The 22,178-nt window shown below is 54.4% G+C and overlaps 1 protein-coding gene across 1 annotated transcript in view; it reads right to left on the bottom strand.

The window, feature by feature from the left end:
• Positions 1 to 22,178, bottom strand: part of LOC101917653 (ankyrin repeat and fibronectin type-III domain-containing protein 1-like) — a 209,135-nt gene that overhangs the window by 34,459 nt on the left and 152,498 nt on the right. The window contains exon 5 of the mRNA XM_027791883.2: positions 6,731 to 6,859. Coding sequence (XP_027647684.1) covers positions 6,731 to 6,859 — 129 coding nt within the window. The remainder of the gene's footprint in view (positions 1 to 6,730; positions 6,860 to 22,178) is intronic.

The raw sequence follows: 22,178 nt of genomic DNA, 5'->3' as shown, positions 1-22,178 counted from the left end.
AGCATGCCAGGGGTAAAGCCAAGCTCTTGGACCACATTGCCCCATGTGTAGTTTATCATCAAAAGCTCTGGAGCTCCCTAAGCGTTGTCCAACTTGTCCACGGAGAGGTGTCGTGGGAGGGTGGGGGGATGGCAGCACCAGGAGCATGCAGCTAAGCCCCCACCCTGCCCTGGTACAGGAGGGTCTCCTTGTTCACTGGGGCTGCAGCTCCACTTGCCCGCATTTATCGCCTGTAAACCAACTTCTGAATGGCCTGCTGGTGGCAACGTCCATCTGCCATGCCAGGGGGAAGCTCAGGTTGCCTGGAGCCCTTGGGCAAGGGGCCCTGCTGTGGGCTGGCTCCCTGGGCAGCTGGGACACCCCAGCAGACCACAGCGCGGTGTGGAAGTCCAGCTCCCATACAGCTAATTCAATAAGTCACAGATACCATGACTTCATAAGGCAGAGAGGCTCCACAGCTATTAGGGGAATTGGGAGCAGGGGGAGGAGGAGCTGAAATGGAGAAGGGATGGAGACGGGGAGGGTGGAGAGGGGGAAGCTAAGACAAGCAGCAGAACAAAACATCCCATAAATCATGAGGAGCTGCTGAAATACCAGAACAAATGACCCCATAGCTTGGCCATTGTTCCCGAGTGAGGGCTTAAAGCGCTCCCAGTCGAGACAAAGCGCCTCGCGTTTCGTTTCAACACCATGCTGGCCCATCCAGGACCTGTGCTTAGCACAACCGAACTGGGGGCGGCTGTGTTTCAGCCCGGACCGATGGCTGGGACTAGTGGAATGGGGGAGGTGAAGCTCTCAGCGAGGCAGGCTGCCCCACACCACAGCCGGTGCAGACACGGTGCCCACATCTCAGTCTGCCCAGAGCATCCCTTTGCTTCCAGATGCCCACACACATCCCAGGTGCTGGCACTCCTCCTCTTCCGCTGAAAGGCCCAGGGACTGGTTGTCCTTATTTTCCCTTGCTGAGGCTAAAAGCTTCCTTGGCTGGGAAAAAGAAGGGGCTCCAAGCCTCCTTTTGGACATGCAGGTTAAGTTAGGAGTAAGACAGCTTGGGGAGGGCTGTGAAACCCAGAGGAGCTCTGAGCCCTCTATCTTTACAGTGCTGCTCCTCCTGACCTCCCAAAAAGTTGCTGACAATTCACTTTGTGCTGGTTCCCCCTGGCACACAAGTGACTGTCAGGCAAAGAGTCCTGGGGAAAGCACTATACAACCGTAGACTGCTATGATGGAAACAGCCCAAGCCTCTTGTCGAGCTCTGCAAGCAGCAGCCCGACAGTGCACTGGCTCAGGAACAGTCAGACAGATCAGCCGGCAGCTCAGTGCATCCCTCGGGCTCTGCAGCCCCCTGGGACCATGGCACTTGTGTACCAGAGGGCGAGGAGCCTGCCTGTGGACAAGTCATCCTCACTGCCTGCCCACATCAGCTGGCAGCAGCCGTGGAAGAAGGCTGAGCAGTGCCAGGCACCTCCACGGCATGGATTTCATCCCCCAGCACAGCAATTTAGGGATAATTTCCACACCACACGAGACCACTTAAACCCAAAGAGGAAATTCTCTTACATCACAAAATTTTAAATAACTTTCATGAAAACACTTCTGTTAAAAAATTTTTGCTTTACAACCAACTCAAAACATGGGGCAGAGAACAGCCCCAGAGCTGCACGTGCCACCTCTGCCAGCCCCATGGTGCCAGTGAGGTTCCCACACTCGGCAGCTGCGACTTCTGCCTTCCTGGCACCACCACTGCAGAAGGACACCCGCCAGCTGTCACATCCAGCCCTGGTGCTGGGACGTCATGGGAAAACCAGTCTGCACCTTCCCATCTGGGCAAGGATGGTCGGCACTGGGGGCTGCGGAGCAGGCAGGTCTCCGCACATCCCTCTTTTCGGCATAGGAGAAGCAAAGAGCTGAGATTCTGCAGCGTGCCAGGGGTCAGGCAGCAAAACAAGATGCAGGCAGGACTGAACCCAAGCCGGCTGCCTGCCTCTAACCACTAGACAACATGCTCCTGCCAGCGCTGCTTCAACAGCTCGTGGTGGGCAGCCAACGAGCAAAACTGAGATAATGGGATGGGGGAAGTGAGGAATGTACTACATTTTTCCTGAGCCACCATGGGAATATGCTATTCTGACCATGGATCGCAGGGAGGCTGTCCGACATGAAAAACTCAAGGAGTCCAAGTAGAAAAGGCAGCAAGTAGAAGTAAACAATCAAGAAGAAAACAGAGAGAAAATCAGGGTGAACAAGAGGTGAGTATGGGGAAAGGAGCGCGGCAGGGAAAGTAAGCAGAGGAACAGATGGGAGAAGGAAAACCAGACTGAGAGGTAGGAAAGGAAAAAGTAGAGACAAATGGATGCCAGGAAGACAAACCTACCAGGGCTGGAACTGCCGATGAGCACCAGAGCTGGAAGGATGCAAGAGGGGGACAGAGGTTCCCAGGCTCCACAGGCACAAGAGTAAAGCAGCGGAGAGCAGTCTTTTAGTGGATTAGGACTCACTCAAGAGGGAAGATAAGCGTGGATTATTTCTCAGGTGACACGCACATGAGGAGAGGGGGCTCTCTTTGCCTCAGTTCACCCTAACTGGGGAGAAAAGGGATTGCTGGTGTTTCAGGGTTGCTGTAAGGACAGCAGGTCTCCACAGGAGCTGCCAGCTTTCATCTTCATTCCCAACAGCAGAAGGTGGCGAGCTTCAAATAAAGAGTGCTTTTGTCTCGCACACCTTCATGCTATTTAGGCTTTGGAGCTAGATTAGTATCACAGACTAGCAGAGAGCAGAGCTTTAATAAATCAGACCCCAAATCCTTCCTTGCCTCAGTTACCAGTTTTTGCCTCATTTGGAGCTGAAGCGGCCTCGATGCCCTGTGAGACACAGCATGCACCGTCCGGCAAAGAGGAGGAGGAAGGAATCAGCAAACCTAAATAAAACCAGACATGAGCAACCCCAGGGTTTCTGCCCCAAGCTTGGGAAAGCCTGGCACTACCCCGCTCCCTGCGGTGCTTCTCTCTGGGCACCTCCAGGCAGCAAGACACCGGCTCACAGGGGCAATGGGCTGAGGTGGTACGGCACATTCATGGGCCCTAACACTGGGGACTTTGTGGTGCTGGCTTTAAAAAAAAATAGCCTAAAAAAAGCCTAATAATGAAGTATTTATTTCAGTAAACAACATATGAATGAAAGAAGTGTTTTCTCAATACTTCACTTTTTCCCTGCCTTCCCTCCCTTCCCCCCTGCAATTTTTTTTAATAAGTGGAACTAACGAGGCTTCGCTCACTGACGGCCGAGTTGGGGAGCAGGACCGTGCTCTGCTTGCCTGGTGCAGCACATAAACACGTGCCGTGCAAATAAAGCCTGCCTTGTGCCCGGAGAGAAACGCGACCCACGAGCATGTCCCACCCGGCAAGCAGGGCAGATGTGCTCAGACGGATGCATGGACTGCGAGACCTGTGACAGGAGCAGCCCTGCGCCTTCAGGTAAGCAGCGCGGGACACTCAGCACCTTCTTTATTGTGGCAGTGAATAACTGCACCTCCTGGCCCACAGAGGTGCCACTGCCTGGTGACCCTGCCCCAAAGGGCTTCAAGGTCCCCAGCAATGGGGAGAAGGGCCAAGGGGAGGTGAAAGGGTCTGTTGTCCCCATCCTACCTGGCAGCGCTCAGTGCGGGGGACACAGTGTCAGGCAGATCCTGTGGTGCTGTACAGCTCTTCCTCTTCTACCTCAGCTTCATCCAGCCCTACCTGAGCACCTGAACAACTGGGAATTCTGGAAAACTAGCTCAGCTTGCCCTGCATGGGAATGAGAGGTAAGGATGCTTTCCACTATGGCAGAGACACGAGGGGCTGGATTAACAGTGCCTTGGTAGGAATTTTGGGCAGAAAATGCTAAATGCTGCTCTGGACTGACACCCAGCTTTTCAAAGCAACAGGCACTGATGATGTTTTGCTTATAATCTCTATCTCCTCCTTGGCAACAGGTAACAGCAGGTCCAGGAGCCCTGGTTTGGCTTCAAGCCTTGGGATTTAGATGGGCAGGATTCTCAGAAGCCACTGATTTGGGAAAACACAGTCCATCACTTTTCTATCCCCCTCCTACCTGCATGGGATGAACTGAACCCGCCATCATACGCAGTGTGAATGTTCATCTTCTGCACAGAGGCAGGTAAAATAATGCAGTGGTGACCTTGGTTTAAGCTTATAAATACATACAGATTTGATGCACGTAGATATTTGCTCTGAAAGCCAAATTAGGCATCTGTACATAAGCCATGCTTTCTGTTGGCCACAGTGCCCAGCAGCCTTGCCTGCAGCCCAGGACCTCCCATGCAAGGTGCAGGGCGAGCAGGGGCAGCAAGACCCATGGCTCCAGAGGCCCTTCTCCTTTGTGCAGCAGCCCGGGGACACTTATCCTGCTATAGTGATCACAGATCCCTGACGACGTACAGGGGATGCAGAGAAATGATGTTTGACACCAGGGAGAAGGCCACATGCCCCCTTTGCAGGAGACAGCTGCAGAAGAGGCTGGTGCTTGCATGGGAAAAGCCTCCAAGTGCCTCCCCAGGCAAGCGTGCATGTGTGAACCAGGCGCATGCACCGCTGGCACGCGTGAAAGCCTGCCTGCAGCATGCCCGTGCTGCCGGGGAGGCAGCGCTCCGTGCCCCGTGCACAAGTGCCCCCACCACTCTCTGAAAATCAGGCTGTGTGCATGTAAAAGCCCATTAAATACCTGCACTGCAACACTGCAGCTAGCACAGCCCTTAGCTGTCTGCTGAACCACGGCAGCAGCACCGGGGAGAGGATCAACAAGCGCACTGAGATGGGCAGGGAGCAGGTGGTGGGCAGGGTCCTCCCCCTGCTGCTGCCCGCCTGGCTCCTTGTCACTGCAACCCACCGGGTCACCCCTCCTCTGTGCCTGGCCAGTGAGTGCCGGCAAGCCCCAGCACCCTGGCCCACCCAAGCTGGCTGCCAGGTCGGGCATCTGCCCCAGCACAGGACACCTCCAGGCATAGATAAATCCCACGACTGCAGGGCAGTCGTCTTCCTGCCAGCCAGACCAGCCATGCCATGCCCCTGAGGAACAATGACATCAGGTCCTTCTCTTTCAGGCCTCATGCTTTCCAGCTTGATCTCCGGTGCAATGGCACGTGGCAAACTGAAGGCAAAGGCCATTCCTGCCCACCCAGAGCTCAGCTCCAAGCTGGCTTACAAACCCCCTATAAACCAGCATCATCTACCGCTGCTGTGGAGTCACTGCTCTACAAGGTGCTTTGCAAAATAATACAAGATAGATGGTTTCCCCCAGGAAAATGTTACAGATTGAGTGAAAATGTACCACAAATACACCTTTACACTGCAGGGCTAAAACGGGGTCTGGGGGCTTCAGAGAGACATTGAAAGGGAGAAAAGAGATTCACTGACTTCTCTGACTTCTTTATTATGAATAAAGAGAAACACCGTTTTTAGTGGGTTCTTTGCTTGTGTTCCTATTCGGTATATCACAAATTCACATTTGTCTGTTTACAAGATTTACAGCAATTGCAGAACAGCTTTCCTGATGACATCGTTTCGGCAAAGGGAAGAAAGTTGTGCAACTGGAGAAGAAAGCTATCTGTCACCAAATAGCTTAAATTCTTTGTCTGGCCTCATTAATACCTAGTTAGCTTTGAAGCCTAACTAACCTCACAGATAGAGGAAGCCTTTGAGGAGGACTCTGCAACCTCACACTGAAGTGTTAGAACATACAATAAAAGCCAGAAAGATCTCCAAAAAAAGCAGGGAAAATGAGAACCAAGCTTGACATTCTTGCAGTTTCTAAGCATTTCTTTTCTTCTCTCTTTTTTTTTTTTTAAAAAAATAAAAGTTTTACCCTCCTTTACCCATCTAAGGAAACAGAAAGCAATGTAATTTCCAGTTCTTTTAAATATCCTTAGCAGGTCACCTCTAACGCTGGGAGGGTTGACTGTGATCTGCTTCCAAGGCTGTTGCATCAGAGCTTAGAAACCCAGGATAAATTACTCCGTGCTCCAGCAAGGACTGCAGTTTGAGCCTGTGCTCCACACGAGGGGCCCCACAGGCACCACCGCAGCAGCAGCAGCAGCATCGGGAAAGGAAGGAACACTGCATCACTCCAGCATGGGCAAACGGGGCTGCCTGGTGGGTGGCTTGTGCTGGGACCACCCCAAACCCTCACACCACTCACCCCGGGTACAGCACTAGCAGGGAGCCCCTGAAGCTCCCAGTGCCACCACGTTGGCTGCGGCCATCTCGCTGCAGCTCTGGGCTCTGGTTTATCCAACAGAGGTGCACTGGGCAGTGAGGGGCCGCGGGATGCCTCCTCCAGCAGCTCCTATAAGGAGCACAAGGTGGGGAGGGAAGGGAAGGGGAGAGGAGAAGCTGGCGGTGGGGGCTGCCAGAGGCTGTGCACTCATGTGCCCCAGCCCAGCAGACACGCACATCCACATCCCACATGAACCCTGAAAGACCCCCATGGCTCAGTTTGTGGGGTCTCCTTCAGCTGCCCCAAGGAAGGAGCCACCTGGGGCTCCCTGCTGCTCCCTGTACTGGGGCAAGGGGGGATGTTTTGGTTTGATGTCCTGCGAGAGCTCCTGCAGAGAGAGGGGTTTGGAGGGGTGTTGCTTGGGCAGGGACAGAGTGGCAGCAGTGGGGACAGGGGACAGCAGCGGGGCTGGAGAGGCACAAGCTCCTTTCCCCCAGCTTTGTCCTGCGGCTCTTACCATTCAATGCTCAGAGACCTGGGCCGGAAGGCAGACAGCTCAGCCGAGGCATACTCAGCTTTCCTTCTCTTCTCCTGCTTCTGCTTAACTGACAAGCGGTGGGCAAACCTAGAGAGGCTGCTTTCCGACCTGGGGAAGGGGAGAGGAAAGGCATTAATGTCATTGAAGCACCCCAGCTCCCAGGAGCAGGTCCACGGCACAAAGCCAGGTGAAGCTCGGAGCTGAACGGAGGGGGCTGCTGGGTGGCCAGCAGCGCCGGGACAGGATAGCACCAGCCTCAGGGGAAGAAGCAGGGCTGCAGCAGATTTAGCATCACTTCAGCAGGCCAGGACCAGCACGGGTCTGTGGTGTGCTATTAGCAAAACCAAAGCTGCAAGCCTGGCAGGCTGGGAGCACTGGGTCTTGCTCCCCACTGCGACAAAATCACCTCCCTAGGTTGTATGCTCCTGCCCAAATGCCAGCTGGTGATGGCCAATGCTACAGAAACGCCGGCTGCTTCTGCTTCTTGCAGTACCTGAGAGGGGTCCGGCAGCTGGGGAAGCATCAGTGGACAGAATCAAAGCAGGCCTCTTCTACCGCTGCACACTCCTTCCAAGAAACCCCAGAGCCCCTGTGGCCTCCCAGCTGGGGCCTTCAAACACTGGGACAGCTTTCCTGAGGTGGGCTGGTATGGAAATCAGCCCATGACAGAGATGTTTCAGAGGAGGAAACAGAAATATTTGTGAGCAAATTGGTTCAGCTGCAAGATGTGTCTGCACAAAGAAAGCCCCTTCCTGCTGGGCAGGATGCTCCAGCATCACTGCCAGTCCCTGGGACCCAGAAGAAAAGCATCCCCAGGCTCCGGGGTCATGCTGCACACCCACCTCCACCCCAGCTCTCTCCGTAAAAGAACTGCTGTCCCAAGGCACAACCACACCATCTCCAAACCCAGGGGCAATGCAGAAAGCTGGCCCTGAGATTTGCTTGGGAGGTGCCTGCCCTGCAGAGACCTGCAGCCCTCTGCCTTCCCCTGCAGCACACAGAGACCCTGGTGTTGGCTGTGCCAAGGGCCAGCACCTCTGGCTTGCAGCTGAACACAGCGCATCAACCTGTCCCTGCTGCCAATTCACCAGGAGTGATGAGGGAGGAGCAGATGGGGAGCTGGGACACCCAGCTTGGGCATACGACCAGGCTGGTGGCACTGGTGCTGTCTGCCAGCCCTGCCACACACGCTGGCACAGCCACTGCCTCTCCTCCTCCTTCGGTCCTGCACTAGCAGGACCAGCTCCTCCTGCTCAGCTGGCTCCAGGCTAAGGAGGGAAGGGGAAGAGTGATTTGACAGAGGTCCTGGGGGATGAGGGACAGACCTGGGGGGAGACTTTGAACCTACACACATTGTTAAAGCCAGTCCTCCCCTCCTCTTGATTCCTGAACAGCTCCAACAAAACAAAATACCTCCAAGAAAAGAAAGAAAAAAAGAAGGTATTTCTCAGAAATGAGAGCTCCCTGCCTTTCCTCACAATAATTATGCAACCGCGACCAGCTAACCGTTTTTTTCCTGATACATTTTAAACACAGACATCTTCAATTCATTAACTCTGGTTATTGATTTATTTTTCAGCTTATGAATTGCTGTTGCTGGGGACGGGGTGGAGACAGCTTTCTGGAGAAGGCTCTCGTTTCTCCAATCACCGCTGGGAAAGAGCCGCTCAGACCTTCCAGGGTCATTCTTTACATTCTTGAGAAGAAATACTACTTTGATGTAAAGGATGAGGTTTGCCTTAAAAGAAACCCAACAATAACCCCAAACCCCAGCTTTCCCCTGATCACAGCCAGAGGAAGAGGTGTTTAAAGAGGAGCGACCCAGGTGCCTTATGAAAGCCCATCGAGCAGAGCCCTGTGCTACCACCATCCCTGCCACCTCGCCTCTCCCTTGATCTGGTGTCAAAGCTCAGCTGCAATGAATAGGATCCCAATTTAGAGAGGCATGAGCATTGACCACAGCAGCCCCCGGTGTGATGTGGACCTTGGGGCGAGCAGGGCTTGGGGCTGACGCAGGGATGGGGATGGGTGGTGGGACTGGATGCTGCTGGCTTCCTATAGCATCTCCTCGGTGGCATTTGACTGTTCCCGCTGTGGCAGTCCTATGCTGCCCAGCATTCCACCTCTCCAGGAGAGGCTCCGGCCTCCCTGCAGGGGTGAGGGCTCCATCCCCAGCTGCCAGGATGCTGGAGGTGTTGATCTTATAAGATATTTGGGGACTGCCTGGAGAACACTGTCCTGTTTGCTGTGCTCCCTGATCCCCACCATGCTCCCTGTGCCATTACAGCCACCCCTCCCAAATTGGTCCCCAGCCAGGATGGGGGGCTGGGAAATCCCAAACCACCTGCATAGATGCAAGAAGGCAGCTGCCCCCTGCAACAAACAAGTGCCTGTCATGCCGGTACATGCCTCCTGCGATCAGCACCACCAGGACAATTGCACGCCCAGGAGGTTTACCTGGACGCATTCACTGCTCCAGGCAGGGAAGAAGCAGCCACTGGATAGAGCCAACAGCATCCACCAAGAGCTGGCAGGGGGAAAACAGGGTGACACACCAGCAGGGCTGGGAACGAAGAAGCGAAGAAGCATTAGTCTCTGGCAGCAGGGTGTGCTGGTGGGGGTGGAGCCACCTGGGTGCTCTGGGACGTGTGGCCTTGCCTTGACTCCCCCGGTGGCACGGATCGGCATCGAAGAGGAAGGCGCAGGGAGAAAGGCGATGCTCTCTGGCTCAGGGCAGGTGCTGCCTAGATCTGCCCAACCCGGGGCGGACAAGCAAGGCCACATATAAGCCAAAAGGTGACCAAGAGTCTTGACATGTATGCTGCTTTCACCCCCCAGACCAACTTTCCAACCCACCAGTCACCCAGCTGGTTCACCCACCACCTCCAGCTGCTCACAGCCAGGTTAAAGGAGATGGCTGTGACTGCTCTGATGGGCCGGTACATCCTCCTTGAGAGCTGTCAGCAATTCATCCATCACTGAGCAATGAACAAACATCCTCTCACCTCTGCCAGACCCAAAAGCTCCAGCAGAAGCATCACTAATTAGAAAGCCAGGAGCACGTTACATATCATCTGGCTATTTATACAGTGCTGCTTTACATAAACTGTACTGCAGAAGAGGGAATGAATCATACCTGCTCTGCCATGGCTGCACTCAGGCAAATGCAACCCAACGCCAACAGCCACCTCTGCCCCTCTCCCCTTGCCCCACCGAGGTCCTGCTTGTGGGTCAGCTTCCCTGAGCTCCTGGTGCTGGGGCTGCTCTGGTCCCCTGGGGCTGGGGTGCTCCCAGAGTCAGGATGCTTCCACAGCCATGCTGGGCACTGTGCCTGGGGTCTGTGCGCTGTGGGACAGCAGCAGCGAGTTGGGAAGAGGATGCAGCTGGAACCATACTTTTCCTTCCCAGGGCTTTCCAAACAGTAATAGATGCCTCTGTCCCTTGAGAAAGACCAATGTTAGGGATCTTAAGGTAGAGGCAGGGAAACTGAGGCACAGAGAGGCTGTGTGAGCAAGGCAGGTTCCCTGTGGCTGTCAGCATCCATCCTTCTGTGCACTTCACTGATGGACAAGATTTTCGTGCCTTCTCCCATCGGTACCAGCATACTTAGCACCACAAGTGTCAATCTAGGGAATAGGCAGCCCCAGAGAGCCACTGCTGCCTTGAGCCTACTTCATTCCAGCCATGGGACAGGGACAAGGCCAGCACCACTCTCCCAGCCCTGCCTGGAGTGCGCATGGTCCAGCCTGGGCAGGATTTGGGGTGACCTGCCTACCCCACAATAAGAAGCAGCATCTCTGCAGCAACTTGGTGGACCCAGCCTGCTGCACCAGCACCTGCCAGGGCTCCCCGGTGGTCCCCGCACGCTGCCAAGGAGCCAAGGGACACACGGGAAAAACCATCAATTGAAACATCAACCGCAGCACTGGGAAGAATTGTCTCCTGACAACCAGAGAAGGTTGTTCAGCTACTGTGCTGTATCATAAATCACACCTCTATGATTTGCCATCTGTCAGCCAGATTACACATGTTCAGAGTCCCATGTCAGCGTTTAAGTCAGAACACAGCATCTTTTTCCCAGAAATAATTGGCCCTGGAGATACTTGCAGCAATACCCATTCTCAGCTCTTCCCTCCAAACCTCCCAGCAGAGCAGAGCTGGCATTGCTGGGGAGGCAGGAACACCGCTGTTGGTGGGGCATGGGGATGCAAAGCCTGCACGTGACATCTCCCCCATAAATCCACTGCTTCGTGCGCATGCGGGGGTGGCAGGACCCGGTGCGGCAAATACACCCCTGGCATCAGCCACAGCACCCACCCCTCGCCACAGGCATGGAACAAGCAGGGGCAGCCAGAGGCAGATGCTGCTGCTGAAGGGAGATGGGGACATTGCTGTCCCTAGCCTGGTCTGTGCTGATGGCCTCCCAGGGTGTTGAACCAGGATGAGCAGAGGGTGCCCAGAGCAGCACTCAGACCCTCACTGCTGGCACAGCCCAGCCCGGGCAAGGCTCAGCCCAGGGCACAGCTTCCACGCCAGCTGTGCTGCCCAAACATGCCATGTAACACCAGCCTGATGCCCATCTCTTCACCAGGCATGTTTTCTGGCGGTCTGACCCCAGCATGAGTGACTGCTGAAGCCCCCGCTTGCTGAGGAATGCAGGCAGAGCAGAGACACCGTGGCTGGCAGTCTGGCCCCATGCTGCCTGTGGCTCAGCCAGCTCACTGGGCCATCACAGGACGCAGCATCCCAACACAAAAATCTGCTCAGCTGCCCTTTCAGATGAGGACAAGGGTCTGAAGCACCGCCCTCCACCCCCTCGCTGGCCAGGCAGGCGGATGAGCAATGACATTTCCCAAAGCTGACTTAGTACAGAAATACACAGGGGCTCAATTCATCCCTCCAGCCTCACCAGCCGTGCACAGGCACGAATCCGGCCGGGGGTTTGCAATGCCTCACCACTGCGTCCCCCACGCCATGCCACAATTGGAAAGCAACGACAAGCAAAATCCTCATCTCCTTGGCTCTGCAGCCCTCCCTCTCCCCTGTGGTGGCTTTTGGAGAGACATCGCGGGCTGCCTCTACAAAAAGCAGCGCATTTCAGTGGTTTGCAGCCGTCAGAGCGAGCGTGTGGCTGCAGAAACCCGGGTGCTTGTGCAGCACCTCACCCAGCTGCCGGCACTGCAAGACCTGGCCGTGCATGGCCGGAGCTGCAGGCAGACCGTGGTCCATGCAGTACAGCTGCACTGTGCCACAGGTGTGGGATGAGCGAGGTCATGAGGCAGGGCTGGTGCGGGCACCGGCATGGGACTGGCAGCACTGGCAATGCTCCTGCTCCATTAACATGCCCAGCCAAAGCTGTCACCACCGCACAGGCACAAGCTATCCATCCCACAGAGATGGAGATATCTTAGCACAGGCAGGAATAACTCCCACTTGTTGCACTCCCTAGCCCGAGACTCAGGAGCCAGCACGTGCTTGTATGTGGTTCTGATCTAACCCAGCTCCTGGCAGGCAGCTGCCAGACTCTTGAATCAAGCACAGGCAAGCAAAAGTCCTGGGACAAGCCATGCGGTGGCTGTGGGCAGCCCAGGCACTTGGCAGCAGCCAAGCAAGCAGCATTTTCAGCAGGTCCTCCCTTTGAGAACAGTCACTGCAAAACCAGCTTTCAAGTTGGGCTTATCCCCACAGGCATCCCAGCTGCAGCCTGATCTTGCGAAGCTGGACCTGCCACGGGGCGAGCGGGGCCGGGAGCGGGCAAAGCTCTCTGAGCTCCCTGCAGCTGTGGGGCTTGGCTCCCCTGAGATTTTTATTTGCACAGGTGCAGTTAGAATAAAACAGAGGAAAAACAATTGAAGCTGGGAAGGTGCCTCCCACCCAAGCAGGCAGCAGTCTTTTAGGAGACAGAGGCTTCGGAAAGGGAACGTGCACACCGCACACATGCAGCCAGCCTCCGGGCAAGTGTCAACCGTGAATGCCGCTCCGGCAAACCTGCTCACCGGCCCGCTGCAGTGGTGCGCTACGGGCACAGTGCCCACCGACAGTGGCTGCAGCCGTGAGCGTGTCCTCAAAGCAGCAGCCGGGGACAGGACCCCCAGTGAACCAGGCACAGTTGCAGTGTGCCGTGCTGTGCCATGCCGTGCTGAGGAAAGATGCCCAGGAGCCACGCGAGCGATGCTCACTCACCTGCACAGCCTCTGCTCCCTTCCCTCTGGGCTCCGCTGATTGCCCGCCGACGGAGGAGCAGCTCATCTGAGAGTGGCTTTTTGGGAGAGTCCCTGTCCCCTCGATTCACACAACCACAGGCACGCTCCCATCCTGAGTGGGATCCCCTTCTCCCACTGAGCTGCCCGACCTCCTCATCCACCACCTCCGCTTTGCTCACCCATCACCTCAGGTTTCTCGCTCGCTCTGTGCTTGGCTCTTTTTTTTCTTTTCTTTTTTTTTTTTTTTTTTTTCCTCTCAATCTTGTTTCTATAGAAACGAGATTAGCAGAGGGGGAAATAAAACAGCCCCATGTGACTCAGATTCCGACACTGAAGAATCTCCCAGCCGTGCTCGCTGGGGCTTTACATAACCACGAGTCTGTGCGGGCTTGGCTGGGGGGACCAGGCTGGGCCGGGGGGACTGGGCTCGGGTGGAGGGACTAGGCTTGACCAAAGGGACCAGGCTTGGATGGCGGAACCAGGCTCACATGAGAGGGACTGGGCTTGAATGAAAGGGACCACACTGAGCTGTGAAGGGACTACCAGGCAGAAGGCAGCAATGCCTCAAGCTCACCTCTGCCTGCTTTGGGCTTTCTGCGGCACTCCTGATGCAACAACATGCCACCAAACCCCACGGGCATCCCCAGAGGATGCTGCAAGCCCCTGCCATCCTGCATGGCCCTGCTTCGTCATCTGTTCCTATTGAGAAGGGGAGGAAGCAGAGGCAGTGATGTTGAAAACTGCCCTGACTCCCACCAAAACTTTTGGGGTCCCCAGGTGAGCTTTGGAGGAGGAAGCTCCAAGAGCCCCTCCTGCTGCTAGTCTGCCCTGCCCCTGCCCTCATCACTCAGGAAAGTGGTTTTGGCCACTGTTCTCTGATCTCCCTGGGCTCATGGGTGACAAGGCAGGGAACCTGGTGAGCTGCACACAGCCACATACTCCACTCTCCTCACATTCCTCCTCCTCAGTCTCCTAAATCCTTGAGCAACGTCCAGGCTTGGGGCGCACAAGCCATGGACAGAGCTCTTCTACCACTATTTTGGTTTGCCAGGTGACCGGCACAGGACACTGCCCACAGGGACTTCCCAAGCCCAAACGGGTGCTGCACACCTTAGCTCCATGTGAGTGCTGGGGGGGAAGCACTGGGGACCCCCTGACCATAGCCTGTCCTCAACGTGCTGTTCCCTTAGCGCAAGGACAGATGCTGACGGCACGTGGCCACCACTGCCTGCAAAGGCTGCCCAGCCAAGGCTTCTGCTGATGAACATCCCATGTATGGGATGCTGCTCTTCTGCTGCACTTCTGGGGGCTTACCTCCTACTCCCCAGATGCTGCCCAGGGCTGGAAATGGGAAGCTTGGGTGATCTCCTGACAAAATGCAACGGTTCAACACAAACAGAAGTGAGGTGCCTTCCCCAGGGCACCGGCACAGGAGCTCAGCTGGGCTCTCACTCCCTGTGGCAGGGCAGCAGATAGCATCTCGGCAGGTTTAGTTCCTCACCCGAAGGGCAGGGCATTGGCTCTGTGCAGGGAGAGGAACTCACCCACAGTTTCTCCAAGTCCCTGGGTTTCCTTTGGGACTTCAGCATCCCACTTCTTGGGCTGACTCAGCCGTGATTAGTTTGTGAGATCTGATGCTGTTACAGCCTCAGGTCTGCCTGCGGGTTATTACATTAGGAAATCTCTGCCCCTGCCCAGAGCACAGCAGCTCTGAACAGCACATCAGTGGAACACATGCTCGTTTACCTCCCTGAGGAGCTCAGGACAGATTAGACAGTGCAACAGAGTAGCTGTGGGCAGCCACAGTTGGAGCAAGTGATGAGTTCAGGCATATCTACCCAACCAAACTTCTCCATCTGTTATGACACAGGCTTGTGAGCTTTGTGATGTGCCAAGGGTGGGTGACACTGCAGAGAAGTCAAGGGCTTTTGCACTACTACGGGGATGAGCTCTGTGAGTGTGCTGGCTCACCCACCTGCCAAGGATGAGTCTCAAGAGCTAAACCAGCCAGTCTGGTGGGACTGAGCAAAGCTGGGGATGCCTGTTTTAACCCAGCGAGTGAGCTGCTGCAAGGAAGGACAGCTGGCCAGCACGCTGAGGCTTCCCAAGGCCAGAGAAAGGGACAGTGGGGATGCTGCAGATGGGGAAAGCATGGCAGGAGCTGCATAAGATGGTAAAGAAAAAAGCTAGAGGTCTCGACAAAAGGGAACAAGGAGCAATGTCTGACAGCCCTGGGACACAATGCTGCAACTCTAGACAAGTTGACCCTGAGTGGTTCAGAGAACCTGAACCATTGCTCCTTGTGCCATAGCACACATCAACATGAGCTGCCTCTTGGTTGATGAGTACCCTAAAGCCAGAAAGGAGAGATGGGTCAGACCTGCAAAACCCCAATAACCACAACCCAGGGCAGCCCCGTGTCACTGGGACAGCATGTCCAGACAGCTGTGGTGACCAGGGGCTCAGGCAAGAGACTTTGCAGCAGCAGATCTCTCGGTGGTTGCCAAAATTTGCCACATTGAGGGGCATAAACAACACTTAAAGATTGTCAACGAGCACTGCTTTACCAGGCCTGGTTCTTCATAAGCCTGGCAGATGCAGGCACCTAGATGGGTGCTGGGCTGGATTCCCTGGGAAGAACCAAGCTGGACTCTGCAGGACCTGGCTTTGTAGCAAGGAGTCGGGCAGAGCAGATGGGATCCTCTATTTAAAGTATGATAACAGGGTCACAAAAAACCTTCTGCCAGCCAAACCACTTTGATACGTACAGCTAATTATAGATGGCATTATCAGGCTGCATTACAATTAGCAAGTTGGTGGCTAGTCTCTATTTCTGATCTGCAACACAAGGCGGGTAGGTATACCCAAGGATGAAAGGAGAAGGGAAGCAGGGGGAGAAGGACGGAGATACCTCATGGATGTGTTTAAATAAGTGGCGCAGCTGTTTCCGAGCACTGTGGAAAAGTAGGTTTTATTTGGAGGGTATTTACAAAGAAGGCCAAGGAAAGAAACAGAACACATCCCTTCAGCTCAGCCTCCAACTTGCTCCCACCACGACAGTGAGGTCTGTCAGCACCCTTCAGGTGTACCCCAAGGTCCTACCAGACCTCTCAGGCCCTGTGCCTCCGAGCAGAACCCCAGGCTTCTTTTCTTTTTCATGAGCTACTTTGAGGCCAAATTAAAGCAGCATCCAGGAAGAAACCAAACTACACATCCTACTCGCATTTCCCAAAACCTGTTCCTGTTGGCCTGTCCAGTATTCAGTACCAGGACAGTTGCTTCACGACAGCGGAGGCAAGTGAAAGCAGCAACAATCCCTAGAAATGGATGGCATTTTTAGAACTTTCTTGTTTTCTTTGAAAACTAGTTTTGTCAAACTTACAGCATTTGCTGCAAAGAATTTGATGCTAATCCAAGCAGAAGGAACCATCTGATAGTCCCAAATTAAAATGTTCCTTTGTTTTGGCTTTCAAACATTGTATTTTAATACCAATGTACACTCTGAACGGAAGGTAAATTTGCATGTCCTTCCCCTAAAAATTCTCTGCCAAAACAATGATTTTATTCATTTGCATTTTGACAATAACAACTGTCCCGCCTCTGACCAACAGCTGTCCATGCAGGAACAGAGATGCTGAGCATGCGTGCCCACAGCCTGGTGAGTCACGCTGCGCCCTGCAGCCCCCCAGCACGCTCAGACCACTGGGAGGGACGGGACCCACACCTGTATCATCTCCCTCCCTGGGCATCATCACCCACAGGCATGCACAATCCTGTTGGGAACCCATCCCCATGTGGGCACAAGCCAGGAAGCATCTCACGGGCGAGCACAGCAGGGAGGTAGTGGGACATGATGCCGACAGACCTCATGCCCAACGATATGAACGTGGCCCATGAACTGCAGGGCTTTGGAAGAGGTGGGATCCTGAAGGTGACATAAGCTCTGCATACAGCCCTGACAGCTAGTTTTCAGAACTTCCTCTATAGAAATTAAAGCTTTTATTCTAATTAGAAAGATACCAGGGAAAATAAAAGAAAAAGAGAAAAGGACAAAACACAACAAATCTCTTCCCTTGCGTGCAATCAGCATGGATGGATGAGGTCCCTGGAGGAGCTCAGCCCTCCTGGGACCTTCATCTTCCTTCACCTGCTCTGGCCGCTGCTCAGGCTGAGCCCACACACAGTGAGGCATCACCACACCATCCCGGCATCCCTGCTCAGGCTGACCCACTCTGCCCCAGCAGATGTGACTGCAGCAGCCTGATCCCCCTTTGCAGGGGACAAGGCGCTCCGGGGGGACGTGCTGTTGTTTAGTCTGAGCACTGCATTCACGCTGGAGCCGACTCTTGTTTAAAATGGCCCTGCATCCCATGCTGCGCGCAGGAATGGAAAAGCTTGTTATTCTGGGCTGCCAGTCGGCCAGGCTTTTCCAAGTGCAGGAGAGGAGTGATGTGGTTAACGCGAGCCGGCCGCAGAGCCTCGATGGTTTTCCTTTCTGGGTTGGCACCCGCCTCCTCCAGTGGACCACACTGCCTGCCACCATTGCTTGCTGTCGGGACAGGCAAGCAGGTGCCAGGAGCCATGTGTGCACACGGGCGTGCTGCTGCACACGGGGGTGCTTATGCGTGTAGGTGTGCTTGCACAGGGCGCCTCAGGGAAGGATGGCAGAGGGGCAGCAGGGAATGAGCCTAGATCCTGGAGGCACCAAGACACCCACCCAGAAACAGATCCCCAGCAGCATCCCGCTGGCCTCGCTGCTCAGGGATGGCACAGAGCAGAGCCAGGACATGTCCCATGGCCACACACAGCTAACCCATGCTCTGCTGTCTCCTGCAAGAGCTGGGTGATTGGTGATGCTGGTGGCCCCCAAAGGGCACCCAGCACCTCTGTATTTCATTCACAAAGCTCCTCAAACTGGTAAAGTAGCACCTACAGAAGCAATACATACTAAAACTCAACCCATGGAGGATTCTGGAGGTTTCTTTAACCAGCCAAAGGGTAGAAGGAGGAAGGCAAAACACCACGAGTCTGACTAGAAAACATAACACTGGTGTCCACCAAGCACCAAATGGGAAAAACTCATTATTTTTATGGTCAGAAGAATAATGCTATAAAATGCCACTGAGTTATACACAGCCCTATTCTGCCCTCTGCATTTCCTCTTCTACAGAAAGTAAGCGGTAATTAGGGGCAGCCGGGTCCATGCCATGGACCCCACTCCACTCCCAGCACCCTCCTCTCAGTCCCAGGGTGGGCAGCAGGAAGATGCAGAGCTGCAGGGGCACCTGTGGGGCTCATGCGCAGCATGCACCATCCCCCGATGTTTCACCTGGCCCAGAAGCAGATCTGCACTGGGGGCTGGGAGTGGGGACTCATCAGGTCGCAGTTACAGTCACATCTTTCTGTGCCAAAGGAAAATTTCCCTCTCTGGTTTTCCCTTAGGTCTTTGAGCACATCAGGATTTAAAACCCAGCATGCTGGGCTCTCTGGCAGTGGTGTATGAATTTGCATCTTTTTCTCTTCCCTGCACCTCCAGTTCTTCCCAGTACAGTGAAAACCCCTCACCACCCTGCCCGAGGCACTGCCCATTAGCATCTCCCCTGCTTTGCCCAGCAATGCGCATGGGGATGCCGGACTGCTTAACAGCCTTTGAAATAACGGGGACAAGGAGAATGGGAAACGCATCCCTGTGGGCAAACTGTAGCTTGTCCAAACTTCCTCCCAGTCCAAAAGTCCCCTTGAAAAGGCACGATGAGGATTTACAAAGGTCCCTCTTGCAAGAAGGGGAAAAATGCAGGAGAGAAAAGCCCTTGGCGTGCCTCCCTCACGGCCGCCTCCAGCCACCACGTCTGCCCCACGGCGGGGAAGCGCCACGGAGGTTTGAGGGACTTGAAGGGATTTGCGACGCAATAAAAACATTCCTGCCTGCAAAGCATGAAACCCCAAAAGTTTATGGGAAACCACTGTCTTCAGGATGTCTGCATATCTTCAGGCATCCTGGGAGCTGTAGTTCAAAGAAACCAAGAAAAAGCAAGCGGCCGATAATGATGGTTTCTGGATGGAGGTTGTGTGACTATTGGCTCCCACATGAAAGCCTGAATTTCTGGGATGCTGAGCCTGTTTCTGCAGCCAAGTGAGAGGAGAGCTCCTTGGCGCCTGGGGCACAAGGGACTCCAGCAAAGAGGCAAGGGAGAGCGAGAGGCACTCGCTGCCCTCGGGGAAGAGTAAACAACCCAAAAGCCAAGCGTCAATGATTGGGAGGAGGGATGTGCCCCAGCGGGAGCCAAGCAGGATGGGCCAAAGCCATTTCCAGGGCTGGGAACCTTGCTGTGATCTGTAAGAGATGTGGTTCCTGTGGGGGGCACATCTCCAGCCAGCATCTGGCCAAGGACCGGCCGGGTAGGGGACCACAGCAAGGGACTGAGCACAGGGATGGGTCCTCCTCCAGGCCGGGCTGTGAGAGGGCCCAGCACAATGGCTTTCATCTGGCACTATGAAAACCAAAGGACACCAGTCTGGGCTGCATGGCCTCATCTGTGAGCCAAAGTCTCCATGCCTCAGTTTCCCCATGGACTCTTATTATCCACCTATACCCAAGGGCTGCAGGGACCGGCCCTTTCTATTTGAACACCCATGGAAGCCAGCTGTCTGCACTGCACCATGCCAAGCATCACTAAATCACCATCAGGCCCATTTCCTCAGACTCCACAAAGGATGGCCGTGCCAGCAAGGCCAGTGACAGGAATTTTATTCCAACACAGGATTCTCTTCATCCAAGAAAGTCACCTCCCAGCAGGAGAACCAGCAGCACTTGACATCTTCCAGAGGAGGCACTGCCCATCAGTAGAGCTCCTGCAGCTGAAAAGCCCTTCATGCATGACCAGACTGAGGGCAGTGGTGAGGGGACAGAGTGTGAGAGGGTGGCAGCTCATCCTGGACTGAGCCTGGAGTGATGCAGATGAGACACATTTCCAACCAAGGAATCCTGTATCAAAGACCACAACCACTGGGCGAAGCCAATGCGAGAGATGTGACCCATGGCAGGTGACCTTCTCACTACCTGCCTTTCATCATGGGCTTGGCCTTCACATGTCACACTGTGAGACTGCTCCACAGCTGTGCAAGGCCCTCTCTGCCATTGGACAACATCTGCCCACCAACGCGAGCGCAATGCAGAAACGCGATGACAAACCCATGATGCAAGACTTTGCACCAGCTGACTTAAAACCCCAGCGTGGTGTGCTCTGCAGCATGGGCTGCAGGGAGCCCAAAGTCTCCAAAAGTGGTTTCAGACATTTAGAAAGCAAAGAGTTAGCAATGAAAGATAAACCATGGGAGAGTCTGTGCTTGGAGAAAACCTGCAGTCCTGAAGGATCAAGAAGAGGTGCATTATTCATGCTGGCAATAGAAGCATGGGTGGTTTTCGGGTGTCTTGTCTTCCCCTTTCATCCTCCAGCACAGAGCCCATGGCAGGTCGTTGCCAAAAAAGCACCCCCGTGCATGGCAAATGCTGCCTGGGGGGTGGGGTCACCACAGGAGGCAGGTCCCTCAGGACACAACACCCTTCACATCTTGCTGCAACTCCATCCAGGCTGTCAGAGCTTCAAACCTCAGCCTGGTGTCCTCCGTCTGTTCCTCAGCACCAATAAAACCCAGCTGAGGAAGATGGTGGGGGTTTCAGAAGCAGACCAGATGCCCAGGAGCCATAACGACCTCCCATCCCATCCCAGCCCCAACACAGCTCCCCAGCACATGCCTCCAACCCCACAGTACATGCAACAGCTCAGCCTTTGCTATACAGTGTCTCGCACCTTAGTTCTTCTCCTGCACTGTTAACCCTGTTAGAAGGGTTCTCATTGCACCACGGACCTCAGCAATGGGTATCTCCAAAGCAGAGCCTCAGGGAGGGATGGAGGGAGCTCTGGCTGCTGTTACAGCCCATTTCTGAAAGGATAAGCAACCATCTGGGTTCAGAGCATCTCTCAGCAGCTTGGAGGAACGCACGCACACTGCCACGTTTTGATACAGGTTGGCTCAATGCTCCCCAGACGCATAACGTGGGCCTTCTGCAGTCATTTCACTGAGCCCTCGCTTTGAATTAACACCACTTTTCAGATCAGATTGAAAACGCTGATGTCTGTCTATTAGGACGACCAGGAGTTGTTCCCAAACCTACTGTCTCTTTTTCCGAATGAACCAAAGCAACGAAGGGTTATTAACCAGGGAGAAAACGAGGACAGGGAGGGAACGTGCTGTTCTTTGATAGGAACTGTGCTAATGAACATTATAAAAATAAGGATCAGAAAAGCCACAACAACAACATCAACCCTAGAAATGCTGCAGTCAGACCCCAAAGCAAAACAGTTAAGAGGGGAAAGTCCACCATGGCCCCAGCACCTCACAGCACCTGGGACCATGTTCAAAACCTCTCACCTCCAGCACCTGGTTGCTTGATGAAAGCAGAGTCTGACATTAGGTTCATTTCAGAGGTACCCCAAGCCCCTCTGCTAACCCTGGGCATGACTTCAGCCAGCCATAACCCCATCATGACTGAAAGTACCGTTAGGCGATAGCTGATGAATGGCTTTGCAAAACACAAGCCACCAAGAGCAACCCTGAAGCACCAGTCCCTGCCCTCTCCTTCAGCACATCCCACCACCCACTCCTTAGGGATGTGTGGCTGCGATGCCTGCTCTCCTTACTCTCCCTCGCAGCTGGTTAATCCACAGAGAGGAAAAGAAGCTGCCACACCACAATGCTCAGGCCTTGCTGCTGCAAGGGGATCTAACTCTTGTGGCCTTGCAAGTGGCTTTCAGGTTTGCCTGGATTGTTGGCTTTGGTTCCCCGTGCTGCTGAAGGGATCCTGCTTTTACAGGACCGGGTCCAACAAAACACTTAAGCATGTGCGCATCTCCCAGGTAAGAGCGGTCTGTGAAGATGAATGCTTCAGAAAAATGCACTTTCCTGGATTGGCGCCACAGTGATGGAGCTACCACCACCAAAGACATACCTGAACGGGACCTCCCAGTGCTGTCTCTCCCCAGGAAAAACAGCAAAACTGTACTGAATATCAACCTATATTTTAGGCGTTTAAAAACAAGCAGACTTACCCTCCTCTACAAAATAACAGAAATTCTGGAAAAAAACAGAGCACAAACTGTACCTTCACACATCCCCCACCAAGCGCCAGCCCAGGGTGAGAAGAAGGAGGCTAAGTCCAAAGA

Source organism: Falco peregrinus, chromosome 5 (genome assembly GCF_023634155.1).
Source record: "Falco peregrinus isolate bFalPer1 chromosome 5, bFalPer1.pri, whole genome shotgun sequence".
Classification (NCBI taxonomy): domain Eukaryota; kingdom Metazoa; phylum Chordata; class Aves; order Falconiformes; family Falconidae; genus Falco; species Falco peregrinus.
This window is presented reverse-complemented; position numbering and strand designations above follow the sequence as displayed.